The sequence below is a fragment of the Xenopus laevis genome, chromosome 7L (assembly GCF_017654675.1).
Source record: "Xenopus laevis strain J_2021 chromosome 7L, Xenopus_laevis_v10.1, whole genome shotgun sequence".
NCBI classification, from domain to species: domain Eukaryota; kingdom Metazoa; phylum Chordata; class Amphibia; order Anura; family Pipidae; genus Xenopus; species Xenopus laevis.
Window position 1 is genome coordinate 16,062,689 of NC_054383.1, and position 19,132 is coordinate 16,081,820.

At 38.6% G+C, this 19,132-nt stretch overlaps 1 protein-coding gene across 7 annotated transcripts in view; it reads right to left on the reverse strand.

The window, feature by feature from the left end:
- The window catches only part of jakmip3.L (Janus kinase and microtubule interacting protein 3 L homeolog), an 81,420-nt gene that overhangs the window by 32,243 nt on the left and 30,045 nt on the right, over positions 1-19,132 (reverse strand). For all 7 annotated transcript variants that reach the window (XM_041568604.1, XM_018226668.2, XM_018226669.2 and 4 more), the window contains exons 2-3: positions 11,150-11,390; positions 4,931-5,428 (exon numbers count right to left, since the gene is read on the reverse strand). In XM_041568604.1, coding sequence (XP_041424538.1) covers positions 4,931-5,428; positions 11,150-11,284 — 633 coding nt within the window. In that variant the 5' untranslated portion in view covers positions 11,285-11,390. The remainder of the gene's footprint in view (positions 1-4,930; positions 5,429-11,149; positions 11,391-19,132) is intronic.

The window sequence follows — 19,132 nt, forward strand, 5'->3', positions numbered from 1 at the left end:
TAAGAATAGTTGCCGGCATCCAAGAATAGTCTCCAAGAGTATTCGCCGGCGTCCAAGAATGGTCACCGGCATCCAAAAACGAGATGCACCTCCAATGGGAGCAGAAACCCTCAATTTTTTGATTGAAACTTACCAGAAGCTGCTGCATTTCTCACCCTAGGCTTATACTCGAGTCAATAAGCTTTCCCAGTTTTTGGAGGTAAAATTAGGTACCTCGGCTTATACGCTGGACGGCTTATACTCAAGTACAGTATATACGGTAACTGCCTTTTATGCAAATTCTGCATGTAGAGAGACATGTTGTCAGGTGATTTAAACAGAGTGAGCTCTAATACATCTTCTAGGCAAAAGGAGCCCCCTATAAGATACATTGGATCCAACTGTTAATGAATATCTGACACAAAACTCCTGAATGAAGACAGAATGAAGAGAAACAGATGCTGAGAGAGGAATATTGAAGATGAACCTGATTATTTCAGAAACACTATCAAATTTTTAATTTATTGTATTTAGAAAGTTTCTTATTTCAGTATGCCGAAGCTTATATTACATTTTAAATTTTTGCAATAGTGGGGTGGAGACTAGTTTGATGTCCATTTTTTCTTGTACTTATGAAAAAATGACTCATAACAGCAATCTGTAACCTCCTTATTAGCTAATGGGGGCCCTGACCAAAGCTTGGACCTTCAAACGGGGCTCGATCCCCCTGTAATAGAGGGAGCTATCACTGACTGATACATTTTTATAGAATGCAATCAACTGAGGGAACAATTCTGCTGCAATGGATTAAGTTGGGGCAAGCAAAACACAAGCTCCATTCATTTCTATGAATGCAAAGAAGGAAAAAATGAAAGATACACCCTACATTAATTAAATCTGAGCATATTTTCTCCTCCTGGGTCAAAATTTATGCAGCTCTTAAATGAACAGCTCTCGCGTGAAATTGCAAACTTAGAACTTGATAAGATCAGAGAAGCATGTAAGAATAATGAGACAAGAGTGTCTGGCTTTTTTTTCTGCCACTTGGAGGATCAGAAGAGAAGGAATATTACTAAGGTTCTTTTTATTTTCTTACTTCCATTGAAAGTACTTGGAAAAGCTAGTTCAGTTTAGCCAGAATGTTTTTTCCATTTTTTGACACTCCCCTTTATCTTGTATGATACTAGGGCTGTCGTCTGTTTGGTTTTGACCCAAACTGTTTGGTTTTACTTTGGTTTCAACCTTGTGAAACCCAAACAATAATCTGGCCAGTAACCACCTCTGATGCCAAAACCCAGCTAACACCAGGCATAAACATGCCCTCACATGTTATAGCTCTACCCCTATATGTCATTGCTCCACCTCTGATGCAATCATCCCACCCCCTAGTTTAGTTTTTGCGGAAGTCAAAGTTGGCAACCCAATATGATACCCATGGGTTGGAGAGAAGTTAATGTAAATCCAATAATTAAAAAGAGATTATGATTACAATATGAAAGGTCTCAGTTATGAGGAAAGGTTGGTCAAGTTGGGGTTGTCTACACTGGAGAAGGGGAGCCTAAGGGGTTATATGATAATTATGTGTTAATATACAAGGGGACCATACAATAAACCCTTGTATTCTTCAATCACAGCCCTTATTTGGCATCTCCATTGAGTTGTTCATGCTTGTGTTGCTCCTCAACTCTTTTTACCTTTGAATGTGTCTCACAGGTAAAAAAAAGGTTGGGGATCTCTAGTCTATGACCTTGATTGACTGGACTTGAGAAACTACAATGTACATATTTTTACTACTAAATTGGGAGCCTACATATGTGATTGACAAGTTTCTTGGCTAAAGAGATGTATTTCTTAGGCACTAAGTTTGCCCAAGAGCAGTAACTCATAGCAACAAATAAGATCTTTTAAACAGATGACTAGTAAATGAGATGATTAGTTTCTATGGGTTACTGTTAAAACTTAGTGCCTTTTATAACATGATGATGATGCTGGTGCCATATGCAGAAGTCTATGGTGGCAACAGATGTAAATCTGTAAATGTGTTCAGTTGCAAACCCTTGCTATATTATGACAAAATTAATGATATAGTTATATATTCTTTAAGTAAATTACAGTTGTGATGCCTTAAAGTGCATTTGATTGATTAGCTATTGATATGATTATGGACTAATCTTGCCCTGTGGCACATTACAGGCCCTGCAGACATGGCGAATAATGGAGTCAAAATAAATGAGCTCGGCTTAATTCAATCTGCTTCCCACGTACATTAAATATGTTTCACACTGATACAAAAATCAGTGAAAAGGAAAAATGGAAGTACAGAGCCAACGATGCCAGGAAAGCCATTTCTATGGTAAATGCACAAAAACCACTTCCGTTATAAATAAAAAAAAATATTTTATTAATATTTACGGGACCAGACTGTATAGGAAGAAACATGCAAGTGCATTCCAGTAAACACTAATATTTATAAACCACATAAAATTTAGTGCTGGAAATTGTCTTAAGGTGCATTTATAGTTTTGCCGGGCACATTTCCAGGAACCATATTGATTTCTACATCATCCTGGCACAGCAGCTTTATTGCCCTTATGTAATACTGATAAATGTAAGAGCTAGTGTGGGTACCAATGCAGTGCCAGGCATGCTCCATGAGTATTGCTACCTGAAACACCAGCAGCAGAGACCTGTAGCTAACATTGTCAGGGTTGTATTTATAGATAAGCACCTGAGAGCCAGTGCCTATGTTTTAGTGCCAATAAAAGATAATTTTTAAGAAAAATAATCCACCCAGTCACCACCAGAAACTTTCTGTGTAAATCCAGCTGCGGAGCTGGGGGGTGAGGGTTACCAGGCACATTTTCAGCAGAAGTGACTTGTGCACAAAGAACGTGAGGTCATGAGCAGCAGTGCATGTTACATCACTAGAGACTAGAGTCACAATTAGGTCCAGTGCCTAGGGACCTGGACCTAAATACAGTGCTGAACACCAGCCACTGCTCTCAGCTTTGCCATACTTGATATTCACCCTCCATCTGGAGATTCAACCCACAATAATATTCCTTAGTTTACACATGCAAGTGCACAATGTTCCTACTTTTAACTAAATACTGAAAACTGCACCTTTCACCAAGTTTTCTAAACTTACAATGTAGCATTTTCTCAAATTCCAGCCTAATTGCACCCGCTGCAGCTTGCATGTGATATATTAATATCGTTTGGGTTGAAGTGCACCCAGTTTTCCTACATATGTGGAGTCGCTTCTGGTACAGGGCATCAATAATGGCATTAGCATCTAAATCATTGGCACAAGTCAGTTGCAGCTATTGACACTTGGAATTACCTGGGTCTAGTCGGACAGTAATTCCAGTTTTCCCTTGAGTCGGTCCATGCTCTTACACATAATTCATTAGAGCAGCTTGGTGCTCACATCAAGATCTCTTGTGTTCATAAAAGAGTATTGTATCTCTTTTGTAAATGACCAGTGCCAAAACAATATACAGTAGACCCTATTTATTGCAAGATGGTGTGCCATTAGCGTTGAAGGTGAAAATGTGGTTTCATTCCATTAACTATGTCATGTCTCCAGCATAAGCTTTCACCATGCTACAATATCTTACAATTCACTTGCTGAGAGCTCCCTCCTCTGGATGCTTGTTGTAACTATGTAAGGTCACTTCCTATATAAATCCAGCACCTTCATAGTGCCAGTTACAGCAGTGCTTTGAACTAATCGGGCTACCGTACTGCCACCTTTTGACCTACTGCAATTAGTGATGGGCAAATTCCCTCGATTTGGTCCGCGGTCCGTTTTTTTTGGACGCCGCAAAAAGGTGGAAGAAGCATACAGTTCCATTCGCTTCTCATGGTAGCATCGCTGATAAGCAAATAGTTGCACCAAATCACCTCTACAGCTGCCAGCACCCCCAGAGACATTGCTGCAGAGACATTTCATGCCAGATAATGTTTGATGACGTAGTTATATGTTACTTTTACATGTTTATATATGGTTAATTGCAAGGATTAGTGAGTTCAGCTGCCACTATGTAGAGGCAGGAAGGCCTCTGTGGCTGGGGTGGCGACCCCATCCCTGGGAGCTCGATCGAGAGGGTCGGGAGCTCCGTATTTCCCAACTGAATGTGAAATGCTTGCGCTATATACAGTGCTGGGAGCTACAGTTCAGCTATGGATTCAGCAACAGTGTGCTCGTGCTATAGACAGTGCTGGGAGCTATGTCTGAAGGATAATACAAGCTGCATATGTTTATGGAATGGAGGGAAAGGTATTTTCTTGGCTGCTAGTGCCACTTGGGACCTATTGTACTCATTTGGGATAAGTGACTGAGACTTTAATCTGCAAATGAGTAGTGCGGGACTTTGCCTGGCATGGAGGGCCAGGAAATGGACTGCCACAGATTCCTGTGCATGGTTGTTAAATTCCCCTACTACTCCATGTCCCTTTGTTTCAAATAGTACATGCAGAAATCCATTCAATATGCTAAATAATATCCACAACACACATATAAAAATAAATAAAAGAACAGAATAAAAGCACCATTTGCTCTTGAAACATAACAAGATGCTCCAAAACATTTGATATGTCATAATAAGTCACAAACTGCAGTATTCGTAAAATTGCAGTGCTCTCTACTTAGAGGGCACCAAAAATTTTGGGACAATTTTGCATTGTGGGTTATTATCGTGCACTTGTGTTAGTAAAGGAGCCCTAGTAATTCCATTTTCGCGAATCACGGGACTTGGCCGCAAATTCGCATCTGGCGAATACATTCACCCATCACTATTCTTCGAGTATCATTGGAGCAAAAACCAAGCCTTAAGTCCTGAACATCATATTTTCATCTCTACAAAAGCTTGTATAGTTATACTTTGTTATTTTATGTTCTACACAACCATGCAGGCAACATAAAACATAGTCAGATCTGCACACATACCAGTCTACGAATTTCTCTTTCACATTCCCGCTTAATTTTGGAAATCTCCTCCTGGTGCAAGTGGTAGACATTCCTTATCTCTGCTGCTTTCATTTTATCAGCCTGCATGACCACAGTCAGTGCCTCCTCCACTTGTCTTTTGGCTCCTTTTAGTTCAAAAACCTCTTGTTGCATTTTGATTTTCTCAAACTCAAACACTTTCTTGGCTTCTTCTTTCGCCTCGGAGTAAAGAACCGTTTTGACTTTTTCCGGAGCCCCATCGCGTAACGCATTAACAACGGTTTGCAGTCTTTGATTCTCATTGTCTTTAATTTTAATAACTCGAAACAGTTCCAACTCATGCTGCCTCAGCAGGGCTTCCCGCACAGACTGAAGTTCCTTCATTTTTTCCTCATGCAGCTTGGCTTTTAGCTCAGTAACTAGAACAATATTTTTATGCTGTTCGTGTTCTCTGATTTGCTTGATTTCCTGATTTTTTTCTCTTTCTAATTTGCTGACCTAAATATAAATGGAAACAGGGATTCATGTTATTTACTTTAGATACTGCAGTCAATATAATTCAGGTATTAATTATTTATAGAACCCTTTTTCTCCAGACAGAGAAAGTTGTACAGTAAGCTGATCTCCCTGTGGTCTAGGAGAACAAGGACTTGTTAAATGTGCAGTTGGCAGTTGGTAATCATTCACCCTAAATCTTAGGTCTGGTCTTCTAGGTATATCTGAAACCTACTGGAAAGGGATCCAAATCTACCCCAAGCACTGTGTATACCCAGGGTGGGGGATTAATCTGTATATCAATCAAGAGATTGATGATATATGTATATATGATAGATAGATAGATAGAGAGAGAGAGAGAGAGAGAGAGAGAGAGAGAGAGAGAGAGAGAGAGATAGATAGATAGATAGATAGATAGATAGATAGATAGATAGATAGATAGATAGATAATAGATGATAGATAGATAATAGATGATAGATAGATAGATAGATAGATAGATAGATAGATAGATAGATAGATAGATAGATAGATAGATAGATAGATAGATAGATGATAGATAGATAGATAGATAGATAGATAGATAGATGACAAAACAATAGATAGTAGATCAATAGATAGATGATTTATAGATAGACAGATAGATAGATAGATAGATAGATAGATAGATAGATAGATAGATGATAGATAGATAGATAGATAGATAGATAGATAGATAGATAATAGATGATAGATAGATAGAAGATAGATAGATAGATAGAAGATAGATAGATAGTTGATAGATAGATAATAGATAGATAGATAGATAGATAGATAGATAGATAGATAGATAGATAGATAGATAGATAGATAGATAGATAGATAGTTGATAGATAGATAATAGATAGATAGATAGATAGATAGATAGATAGATAGATAGTTGATAGATAGATAATAGATAGATAGATAGATAGATAGATAGATAGATAGATAGATAGATAGATAGATAGTTGATAGATAGATAATAGATAGATAGATAGATAATAGATGATAGATAGATAGATAGATAGTCCCCTTGCCCAAACTGCAAGTGGCAAACTTTTATTATGTATGGGGGATATTTAAAATGTTGTGATTATTTAGAGATGGGTAATTGAACAGTTAAAGGACAAGGAAAGGGTAATACAATGGGGGTACCAATATTCTAAGCACCCCTCAGTGTATTAAATATCTATTTTTTTATCCAGACTGGTGCTCCTGCTCCGAATAATTTGCAGTGGTCTGGGAATCGATCTTACCTAGTGCAATGCCGCAATTTTAATTGTATTTCCCTATGTTTCTTAGTGCTTCTTAGACTCCCAGACTTGTGCAGAATAGTAAAATCTTTCAATGTTACTGTATCACTCATGTGTAAGCCTAGAAGGCTTCAAGGGAGCTTGCTGAAATCCTTTAAAGATGGCAGCTATTTAACTGCAATTGCAATTCTAATGAGCAACTATAGGAACAACCTGCAAAGGGAGTCCTGTACTTAGAGCTAGTACAGATGAGAGCCAATAAAAACCATTGAGAACCGCAATGTAAATTAGTTCATACTTAATTTTATTCATTATACCATGCTCTTAATGCTACAAGTTAATGGCAAAAGCTTGAAGCTTTCCAGGATCCATTGAAATTCGTGGTAAAAGCCCTAAATGGCGCATGATTGCCGCACACTAATCTGTAGCTGCCTTTGTCTGACGTTTTTATAGCTGAAGGCTGAAAGCACAACTAAATGGCTGCTATCAATCGTCTTGATCGTTTCCTAGAAAGTGAAAGCCTTGACTCAACTTTATCAATCAAAAAGTGCTTATTACACCATCCAATGCGACGCCAATAGGGTAATATTAAATTTGTCCTGCTGCTTGGTAAATCATATCCACAGGAAACGAAAATTGCTGAACAATTTTAATATTCATTTCATGAAATGAATGTGTGATGGCTTTAAGATCATATGTAATCTTTTTTTAATAGAGTGCCAACCATTGATGCTGGATATTTGGAAACATCTAGCTTTATCATATATGATGTCCTAATAAAAGACACATGAGCAAGAGTTGTGCCTTTGGATACCCACAATGATTGGTGTGTGTCACAGACTCTCTAAGAAAATCAGTCAATGACAACGTTTGTCAGTAGATGGTGTAGGAGTATGAAGATGGCCATTTGCTTCAACTACAGGCAAGAGCTGGGTTAGTTCTGTTGTGGAGGTAGAATGAGACCATCCATGAGAAGTCCATCAAGTCCAACTTTTTTTTACCAGTGATCCACATTCAGATGTAAAAAGAGTTGGGGAGCAACGCAAACATGAAAACGTTCCAAGGTGGTGCAAAATATGATCTGTGATTGGCTATTTGGTAACCCCTATGTGGACTGGCAGCCTATAGAGGGCTCTGCTTGGCAGTGCACCTTGTTTTAAAGAAACCAAACCTTGCCTCCAAGCCAGGAATTGAAAAATAAGCTTTGAGGCAACTGGGAGCAACATCCAAGGGATTGGTGAGCAACATGTTGCTCATGAGTCACTGGTTTGGGGGTCATTGCTCTAGACTGAGGGACCTCAGTAGCAGGAAAATTCTCATGTAGATTAAGATTGTCCTTTCCTGAAATGTAGCAACCAATGTAGGAACCTACACTAAGGATGCACCGAAACCAGGATTCGGTATTCGGCCAGGATTCGCCCATTTTCATCAGGATTCGGCCGAATCCTTGTGCCTGGCTGAACTGAATCCTAATCCTTAAAATCATGTGACTTTTCGTCACAAAACATGGAAGTAAGAATTTTTTTTGAGCTGCACTATTTTACCCTCCCCCTCGCTAACTTGCATATGCAAATTAGGGTTCGGATTTGGTTCGGTATTCAGCCAAAATCTTTCATGAAGGATTCGGGGGTTCGGCCGAATCCAAAAAAGTGGATTTGGTGCATCCCTAACCTACACGCATGATAAAGGAAGCGCACCGTGTGGACATCTGTGTTGCTGTATTTAATCTCTTGGTATCTCTTGATTACATGGTTGTTTTTCAGTGATAGTGATTGTTCCTCTTGTGAACACATCTGTTTGACAGTGAATGTGCCCTTACTGGTGTTGATCAAAGGGATTGTGCTACCCTGTGCTTCCTCATGGATATGAGCCCAAACAAAATTCACATATTCCCTTCCAATAAAACAGTCTAATTAATTATATGCTCTGACAGCCTTGTCTCAACTATCCCCTACAACCATTGGCTCTGGAGCTCTCCAACCCCTTGGATGTTGCTCTCAGTGGCCTCAAAGCAGGTGCTTATTTTTGAATTCCAGGCTTGGAGGTAAGTTTTGGTTGATTAAAAACCAAGCAAACTGCCAAGCAGAACCTCCTGTAGGCTGTCAGTCCACATAAGTCTACCACATGGCCAATCACAGCACTTATTTTGCACCACCCAGGAACTTTTTTCACACTTGTGTTAATCCCCAACTCTTTTTACATCTGAATGTTGCTCACTGGTAAAAAAAGGTGGGGGACCCCTGCCCTACAGACATCACACTGTTGGCTTAGCCTATACTGACCAAGTCATTGTCCTACTAAACTATTTTCATTCCCAGTAAATACCTGATCAGATCTTGGCCCACCACTTGGGTAGCCATATCAGCCAAAGATTCACTTGTTTTGTGATATACCAAAATGTAAGGTTATTTCTGTGTGTGCCCTGCTCAAACTTTTTAAGATGTCCATTTGCAGAGAGATCCTATAGACCTCTGGCCTATAGTCTTTTAACAGTGTACGGCATCTTTATTGTTTGCCTGTTAAGAACAGGGAAGTGAGACATGGCACCCCTATGTTCAAAAGAAAAGTAAGGTTCCCTTTGCAGAGTAACGACTGACAGTTGGTGGCACATTGATTTTTATCCATGTCTCTTATTGTATAGTGGAAGAAAGAAAATGTATATTTCCAGCTGCTAGTACAACAGCAATTCTTGTAATACATTCCAGCTGTGGATAATAGGATTTGCCCCTAAGCTTTATCCCTAAGCTTACTGTATATTTTGCCCTGAAACGTAGGGGAAAAAGTATAAAAGGTTTTATTAAAAGCCCCAAGCAATGTATCTCCAGGGAATTAGGACCGCTGTTAATGGCTTTTATCATTCTAATTGCAGCTATGAGCGCACAGCTTGTGAATGCAAAACTGCCAGTTTAATATTTCCTGCCTGTTAGGACCAAGCGGAAAACATTAGCCCATATCTGGATAAATATAGAGGTTAAATGGGGATTACAATAAAGTCAACATTATTCCATTATGAGCTATTGGTGCATGCATAGTAAAATTGGTAAATAAAAATATATATGTGTATATATATATATATATATATATATATATATATATATATATATATGTGTGTGTATATGTGTATATATATATATATATGTGTGTATATATATATATATATATATATATATATATATATGTGTGTGTGTATATCTATATATATATATATATCTATCTATATATATATATATATATATATATATATATATATATATACACATACACACACACACACACACACACACATGTGGCTCTTTAGGGACCTACTAATGGTTTTGGGAATGACCAATATAAGTGAGTCCAATATATTTAAGAGCCAAGCTTTGGAGGCAGCCATGCAGTACTAGGAGTCTCAGCTTGCATAGCAAATAGCTGATAAATGATAGTACAGTTGAGGTTTCATGCTATAAGCAGATGTGAGATGTCAACAGAAGGTACAGAATGACCTCAGCAATTATTTCTAAATGCAGCCATTTATTGGGTAAGAAGCACTAATGTCAGAAGCCACCGATGGAAAGCTACACACTCACAAGGAAGAGTTTACCCAACTATTGGTGAAGAGGGAAATGATATATAATACACAAGAGCCATGAAAAACGAACACATTCCTTAATAATGAGTCTTAGTGAAATTAGGACTTGTTTACAAATGTAGCAAAATGTGCATAATGGGATCATGTTTTTTTTTTTATCAACAATGGTTCCAAGTAATCCATCATAATGGTTGATGCACTCTTAGTTGTGTCCACCATAGTGTTGCACAAAATGCCCAGAATTCAATGATAGAGCAAGTAAAAGACGCTGCAGTATTTTGCACTGGCAAACTCCTAGCTGCAATGGGGCCTAGCTCTCAAGTAGAAGTTTTAATGGATATTTTACCAGCTCTGGAGGGTCCTTTTATTGGTTACTAATACAAGTAAATATGTAGATTCCACAGGGTCATTTACAAAGCCCCATGTAGTGTGAAAAGTGCACCCCTAAGTGCTCTTACACTTGCACCCTCAGGAAACCCCTGGTCCCAATCATTCTAAATAATAGACCCCTTATTTGTACCTATCAACCATAGAATAAAAAGAATTTTTCATTGCACAGACTTAAAATTACACCTATTTTTACACAGCGTCTGAAACAGTAAGAGTAGTGACTATAACAACTAATTATTTTGGTATATTGGGTGTTGTTACATTTTCTAAGACAATCTGGTCTTTGTCCCACCCCACTATAGACTTTTCCTAATAGATGTGGTGAAACCTCACGGAAATAATTATCTAATGGTTCACCAACTCAAGATGACACTCATTGACTTATTTGACCCAACACACAAGTTTTGACCGTTGTTGTTAAAGAAGATAATTTCAGCCCCAAACCAACTCCGAGTTCCATTTGTAAAATAGCAGCTTATAAAGATACACACCTTACTCTTTTCCTGCTGGAGTTCGATTTGGGTTTCTGTGAGTTTTGCTCTTAGGTCTTCATTGGCGGCTATTAAGGAGGCGAGGGCATCTGCTTTGTCTCCCTTAGCTCTGCTGCTGGCACCCTTCTTTGACATCGTGAGGTGAAGTGCCAAGGAGGGCGCAGTCCCAATCAGAGAGATCTGCTCCCTGTTTCACGCAGCGACAATAATTCTTATTGTCTTTCTACATTTTTCTGGTTTTCTAAAAGAAAAAAGCAGGACATTTTTTTTAATAAAACACTCTGCAACATATACTAATTGTCTTTTTAAAGATGAGACTCACAGCGGGAACAACAGTATCTTCCACCTAGAAAATAAACAAATCATTATAAAGATAAACAAGGTCATGGGATTCGTTTTCCGAAGTCACCCGAAGTCACCCGAAAAAGTATTGCTCCGAGTGCTGGTGGGAAGGCAGGGGAGGAAGTTTGAGGAGATTAGATTGACTCTGAAATAGAGGAGATGTGTTGCTATAGTTAATTCAAAACCATTTATCAAAAAGAAATTCACTCTAGGGATCTTGGAGCCAATTCCTGTCAAAGAGATTTGAACCGAGTAAAAACTATGTTAGGTCTTTCTCCTACTATGTCCTTAAGATCCTCATCCATTCTGAGGATGTGTCGATGTCTCTTAAGGGTATTGACAATTTTATAGCCACCCCCGCTAAACCTAGTTAGAAATGGTACCATGTCCAACTTCTTATCTTTTTGCTCTCTCTTTTTTTCTCTCTTTTTGGGAGAATGATAAGGAAATTCAAAACAAGGACAAGGAGCACATTAGGAACATTAGAAATGGGCTCAGAAAAAATAGGGGGTTATTTACTAAAATCCGAATTTATCTCATAATATTGATAAAAAAAAGCTCAACCAAACTGCCATGGCTGATTCTATCTTATTTATTAATAAAATAACTCAATTTAATCGGATTTTGAAAAAAACTTGATAAAATCGTGTGAAAATTTTTGAGGTTTTGCCTGAAAATCCTGAAAAGGTCAGATTTTCCCAGCTCAGACAATAACTTGAAACTGGGATAGGTGCCTCTTTTATTGATTTATACAGGACCTCGGCAGGTCTGAGATGGCGGATTTTTGAATATGGCACATGACTTGGGGCAGCTGGGAAAATGACAATATGTCTAGCCCCATGTCAGATTTCAAAATTGAATATAAAAAAATCTGTTTGCTCTTTTGAGAAATGGATTTCAGTGCAGAATTCTGCTGGAGCAGCACTATTAACTGATTCATTTTGAAAAAAAATGTTTTTCCCATGACAGTATCCCTTTAAGTGTTCTTTAGCTGGATAGAGAAATGATTGAACAATTTATGTGACAAGGACATCAGAGTCATTTTTTCCTTCCAGTAATTGCTTTGAATACAGACATGGAAAGAATTTTGGATCTGGTTTGTAGTTTGTAGATTTTGTTTGAATACCCATTTTATCATTGGATTTGTCCAAATGGAGGCTTCTTTCACCAAAGTGACTACTTTCATTTAATTAAATTGTTCATTGTGATTGGAGCATCAGTAGAGCCTTCCCAGTGTGTTAATTCTGGGCATCACATGTGTAGGGTAACAGCAGTTTTGTATGTTAATAAGTAAGTAATGAAGGAAAGAGGAAGAAATGATGACGGAATGCCAATGAGAGATGCACAGCTGAGAGATTACAGGCAATTTAGCATATTCTACAGAGCTCACCCCCTTCAACCTACATCTTGGATAATAATGGTCAAATACATTTTTGCAGTGTGGCTTTCATGACTCTGCAAGGGGAATGTCTGTGCATTCTAATGACTACCTTTAAATCCCACAGATTGCTGTCAGATTGGCAGAGATTAATGAGATCAACAGTAGGTTTAGAATTACATGCTAGAAAGCAATTTCATCACTGAGCTCTGTTGCAAGCTGACAAATGTTACGCTGCCCATACATTCCAATAGTTCATACATTGCCAAGAGATATGTATGTACAATCTATTATACCATGAAGAAATAGTACAGAGTTAAGTAAATCAGGCCAGACAATGCAGTAATGCGGGGTCCCAGACAAAGCAGGAATGCCCTGAAAATGCCGGAATCCTGGGGCCCAGACAATGCAGGAATGCACTGAAAATGCAAAAAGGCAGAGGCCCAGACAATGCAGGAGTGCTAGGGCCCAGACAATGCAGAAATGCTGGAGTCCAGACAATACAAAAATGCCCTGAAAAAGCAGGAATGCTGGGGCCCAGACAATGCAGGAATGCACTGAAAATGCAAATCGGCTGAGGCCCAGACAATGCAGGAATGTTAGGGCCCAGACAATGCAGACATGCTGGAGTCCAGACAATACAGAAATGCCCTGAAAAAGCAGGAATGCTGGGGCCCAGACAATGCAGAAATGCTAGGGCCCAGACAATACAGGAATGCACTGAAAAGGCAGGAATGCTGGGGTCCAGACAATGTAGGAATGCTGGGGCCCAACAATGTAGGAATGCTGGGGCCCAACAATGTAGGAATGCTGGGGCCCAACAATGTAGGAATACTGGGGCCAAGACAATGCAGAAATGCTAGGGCCCAGACAATGCAGGAATGCTGGGGCCCAGACAATGCAGGAATGCACTGAAAAGACAGGAATGCTGGGTCCCAGACAATGTAGGAATGCTGGGGCCAAGAAAATGCAAAAATGCTAGGGCCCAGAGAATGCAGGAATGCCTTGAAAAAGCAGGAATTTTGGGGCCCAGACATTTCAGAAAAGGTGGGGCTTAGACAATGCAGGAATGCCTTGAAAATGCAGGAATGCTGGGGCCCAGACAATTCTGAAATTCTGGAGCCACTGAGGGGAAAAAATAAATAAATCAGGGATTTCCAAAAAGCACCTCTACCACCGCAACTATGGTTTAATTTAGGGTTTCAGCAGCTGGATAAAGTAGGGTACTTACTGAAATAAAGTAAATCAGGGAAGAAGAAAAACAACATAAATAAATGGGTACAATTACCTGAGCTTTGAGGAATGCCTGAACAATTTTGTTATGTTTCCATCTTAAAAAATTAAAATGCCCCATAGGTCAGTATATAGAAGTCTATAAGGGACATTTGAATTCTAAGTCGATAGAATGAGTGACCTGATTCCATTGTTCTTGTACAGAAGGGTGAAAGAGATTAAAGGGTTGGCAAAGCAACATGTTCTTTTAATAAAGTCTCACATTCTTAATTTATATGTAATCCGTCTGCAAGGGGTTTCCTCAGGTTTCTCATTTATGGTCTTTATTCATTGATGTTCATAAGTATTTATTGCCTCACCTTTAGCACCTGAAAGTTCATACGGTTATCAATCAAATTGGATTTTTCTCTGGGGTTTTTTCCTTTCTGAGGATCAATAATAAATAGATTTGTGTAATGTCTTAAAGGGGTTGTGCACCTTTGAGTTAACTTTCAGTATGATGTAAACAGTAATATTCTGAGACAATTTGCAGTTGGTTTTCATTTTTTTATTATTTGTAGTTTTTGAGTTATTTCGTTTTTTATTCAGCAGCTCTCCAGTTTGCAATTTCAGCAATCTGGTTGCTAGGGTCCAAATCATTATAGCAACCATGCATTGATTTGAATAAGGGACTGGAATATGAATAGGAGAGGCCTGACTATAAAGATGAGTAAGAAAAAGAAGAAATAAAAATACATTTGTAGCCATACAGAGCAATTGTTTTTTAGATAGGGTCAGTGACCCCCCCATTTGAAAGCTGGAAGGGGTCAGAAGAAGAATACAAATCTTCAAAAAATCTAAAAAGTAAATAAATGATAAAGTTGCTTAAAATTGGGCATTAGTGACACTGTTTGTCAGAAGTGCCTTAATTCGCACAAAACTTGAGTAAATAAAAATGCGTGGAAGTTCGAGAATGGTTTTGGAAAGTGGATACAGGGATTTTGGGAAAAAGTACATGATATACAGTGTCTGACATAGCCATCAAAGTAAAGGCAATCAAGAGAGTGGCAGTGAGAGTAGGAATTCTCCAGCACCAATTGGAAGACAGACGATGTAGGTAGAATTTTCTCCATCACCTAGACGTAGATATCTTTTAAAGGAGAAGCAAAGCTTGACTTAAGAAGTAGATAGAAATGTTTTACATTATGTTTTGGGCTTCTGTACCAGCCCAAGGCAACCACAGCCCTTTAGCAGTAAAGATCTGTGTCTCCAAAGATGCCCCAGTAGCTCCCCATCTTCTTTTCTGCTGATTCACTGCACATGCTCTGTGCTGCTGTCACTTACTGAGCTTAGGGACCCACTCATAATATACAGTGCACATAGAATAAATTCGCCCATCACTAACAGCACCCCCAAATACTGCTAGATTTATACCTGCAAGTCTTGGCACTACCATGAATGTTAATATTGAGGTACAGGTATGGGCCTGTTATCCAGAATGCTCAGGGCTTGGGACTTTCCAGATAAGGGATCTTTCCATAATTTGCATCACCATACCTTAAAGTCTACTAAAAAATCAATAAATTGAATCAAATTCAATAGGTCTGTTTTCCTCCAATTAGAAGTAATTTATATCTTAGTTTGGATCACATTGAAGGTACTGTGTTATTATTACAGGGAAAAAGTTTTTTAAAAAATTTGAATTATTTAAAATGGATTCTATGGGAGATGGCCTTCCCGTAATTTGGAGCCTTCTGGATAATGGGTTTAAGGATAACAGATCCCACACCTGTAATACCAAAGACAGTTTGGGTCCTTCAATCAGGATAACCTGCCTAAATGAGATGCAAAGAAAGTCATGAACACCCTTATCTCCTCCCACAGCCCTTCTCTTATAGAGTAATAACCCCACTGCATTAACCCAAGGGGATGCATGATCTAGTAACTAGGGGTGTTGGTAATGGGTTTCTACAGGCGCAGCCCAAATTTTCACTCTAGCCAGCACACAGGTATTTTTATACATTTTCTTATACAGGTATGGGACCTGTTATCCAGAATGCTCAGGACCTGGGGTTTATCTTTCTGTAATTTGGAACTTCATACCTTAAGTCCACTAGAAAATCATGTGAATATTAAATAAACCCAATAGGCTGGTTTTGCTTCCAATAAGGATTAATTATATCTTAGTTGGGATCAAGTACAAGCTACTGTTTTATTATCACAGAGAAAAAGGAAATCAGTTTTACAAATCTGGATTATTTGATTATAACGGAGTCTATGGAAGACAGCACTTCCGTAATTCGGAGCTTTCTGGATAATGGGTTTCCGGATAATGGATCCTATATCTGTACTACCACTTCCAAGATAATAACAACCCTTCACCCAGTTATTGTCAAGTTATAGGTAGATTTCTTCTTCGCAACAGCACAATCAAGAAGACGAAATCAAGTGCGTTTTTGCTTGGATACAACCTACTATGCCACCATTATAATTCAGTCTGAAAGGATGAAAACGGTGAATCACAGAAACCTCATTTGCCAGAAAAGCAACAGAAAACCCTACAGGATTAGCAAACTACATCTGTTTGGATTGCACCGAGACAACATTGTGTGACCTGATTTCTTTCTCTGGGATAATCCTGGAAACAAATTCAAAGCAAACATCTCAGAAAAAAAAAGCAAAGAAGAATTCCCAATGGCACAAGCAGAACCAACAATAAATGGGAATTTCACAAACACCAGTGATAGTTTAACCAGAAATACAATCTCTAGCACAGCAGGGTGCACTGTATATCTGTAATTTTACATTATTTACTGGCATAGCCACATATGATTCACCTTACTGTAACTGTTTAGTACAATGTAGAGAGTGATATTCTAAGACAATCTGCAATTTATTTCCTTTTTTTTTATTATTTTGTGGTTTTTGAGTTATTTAGCTTTTTATTTAGCAGCTCCCCAGTTTGCAATTTCAGCAGTCTAGTTACTAGGGTCCAATTTACCCTAGCAACCATGCATTGATTTGAATAAAAGACTGGAATATGAATAGCAGAGGCCTGGAAGATGAGTAATAAAAAGTAGCAATAACAATAAATGTGTAGCCTTTGTTTTTTTAGATGGGGTCAGTGATCCCCATTGAAAGCTGCAAAGAGCTGGAAGAAGAAGGCAAATATTAAAAACAATAAACAAATTATAATGAAGACCAATTGAAAAGTTGCTTAGAAGTGGCCATTCTATAACACACTAAAAGTTAACATGAAGGTGAAGCACCCCTTTAAAAGGGATTTCTCACCTTCGAGTTACTGTTTAGTATGATGTAGAGAGTGATATTGTAAGACAATCTGCAATTTGTTTTCTTTTTTTATAACTTGTGGTTTTGAGTTATTTAGCTTTTTATTCAGCAGCTCCCCGGTTTGCAATTTCAGCAGTGTGGTTGCTAGGGTCCAATTTACCCTAACAACCATGCATTGATTTGAATAAGAGACTGGACTATGAATAGGAGAGGCCTGAATAGAAAGATGAGGAATAAAAAGTAACAATAACAATACTTTTGTAGCCTTACAGAGCATTTTGCAAATTCAGAAGAAGAAGGCAAATAATTAAAAACTATAACAAATAAATAATGAAGTCCGATTGAAAAGTTGCTTAGAACTGGCCTTTCTATAACATGCTAAAAGTTAACATAAAGGTGAACCAACCCTTTGAGAAGTTATAATGGAGCAGATAAATGTTCTATTGGTTCTGTTCATCGGATTCATTAATCAAAGGTGATCTAAACCCAATGAACCGATGTAAACTTACTGTTCAGGTCCAAAACTGTCACAAAAAGGTATAATATTACAGATCATTCAAATCAGTGGATTTCCTCTAAAGCTGGAGAGCTGAAAGTGTCTTTTCGCTTTTTGCCAGTGTTCAGCACCAAGGACAGAGGCCTCAGTACAATAACAGGCTGCTGAAGTGGATAATGGGGCTGATTTACTAACGTGAGAGCTAAAGATCCCTAATACATTCAAGTACATATTTGCTTTCTGAATGAGCATCTCGACTGCCAAGCTTTAGTTGTGATTTCCTCTCTCATTGTTGACTTAGCCACAGGCATGGGTTTTAAAGCTTTGTATATTTTTTACCCAGAGGAGTCAGCAGCCATTTGCTGAGTAGTTGCTATCAGCTAATTAGCTCCTGGCTTAGTAAATGAGCCCCAGTAACCATTTTTTATCTTTTAGTATGATGTCGAGATTGACATTCTGAGACAATTTGCAATTGGTTTTCATTTTTTCTTATTTGTAGTTTTTGAGTTATTTAGCTTTTTATTCGGCAGCTCTCCAGTTTACCATTCCAGCGTTCTGGTTGCTAGGGTCCAAATCACCCTAGCAACCACACACTGATTTGAATTAGATACTGGAATATGAATAGGAGAGGCCTGAATAGAAAGATGAGTAATAAAAAGTAGCCATAACAATACATTTGTAGCCTTACAGAGCATTTGTTTTTGTTTTAGATGGGGTCAGTGACCCCCCTTTCAAAGCGGGAAAGATGAAAAATAATTATAAAACTATAAAAAAGACAAAATGAAGGCTAATTGAAAAGTTGCTTAGAATGAGCCATTTTATAATGTACTAAAAGTTAACTTAAAGCCGAACCACTCCTTTGACTATTTTCCTTCTTTGGGTTCTTATGTACAAATTAGAAGTCCATATTCATGGCTGCTATATACAAATGGTGAGACAAATGTAAACATGTCTATGGCTGAATTCATGTTTCTCCTAAGAAACCCTGACAGCCATGAAATATGTTTCCTCTCTTTCCACTTATGCAGCATGTGTAGTTTTCGACTGGCCAACCATCTAAATACCACCAGTTCTTTTGACCGGCACTGGAGGTGGAGAGAGGCATTGGCTTAGTTGTGCAGCAGGGTGAGGGGCTTGGTACTTATTATCAGGGTCCCCTGTCCAGGGCCCCCCTCCAGACCCCCTACTGCGACGCTGCGCATGCGCAAAAGGAGCTGTGCCACGCGAATGTGCAAAAAAAGCTGTGCAGACGGCGCTGCACGGC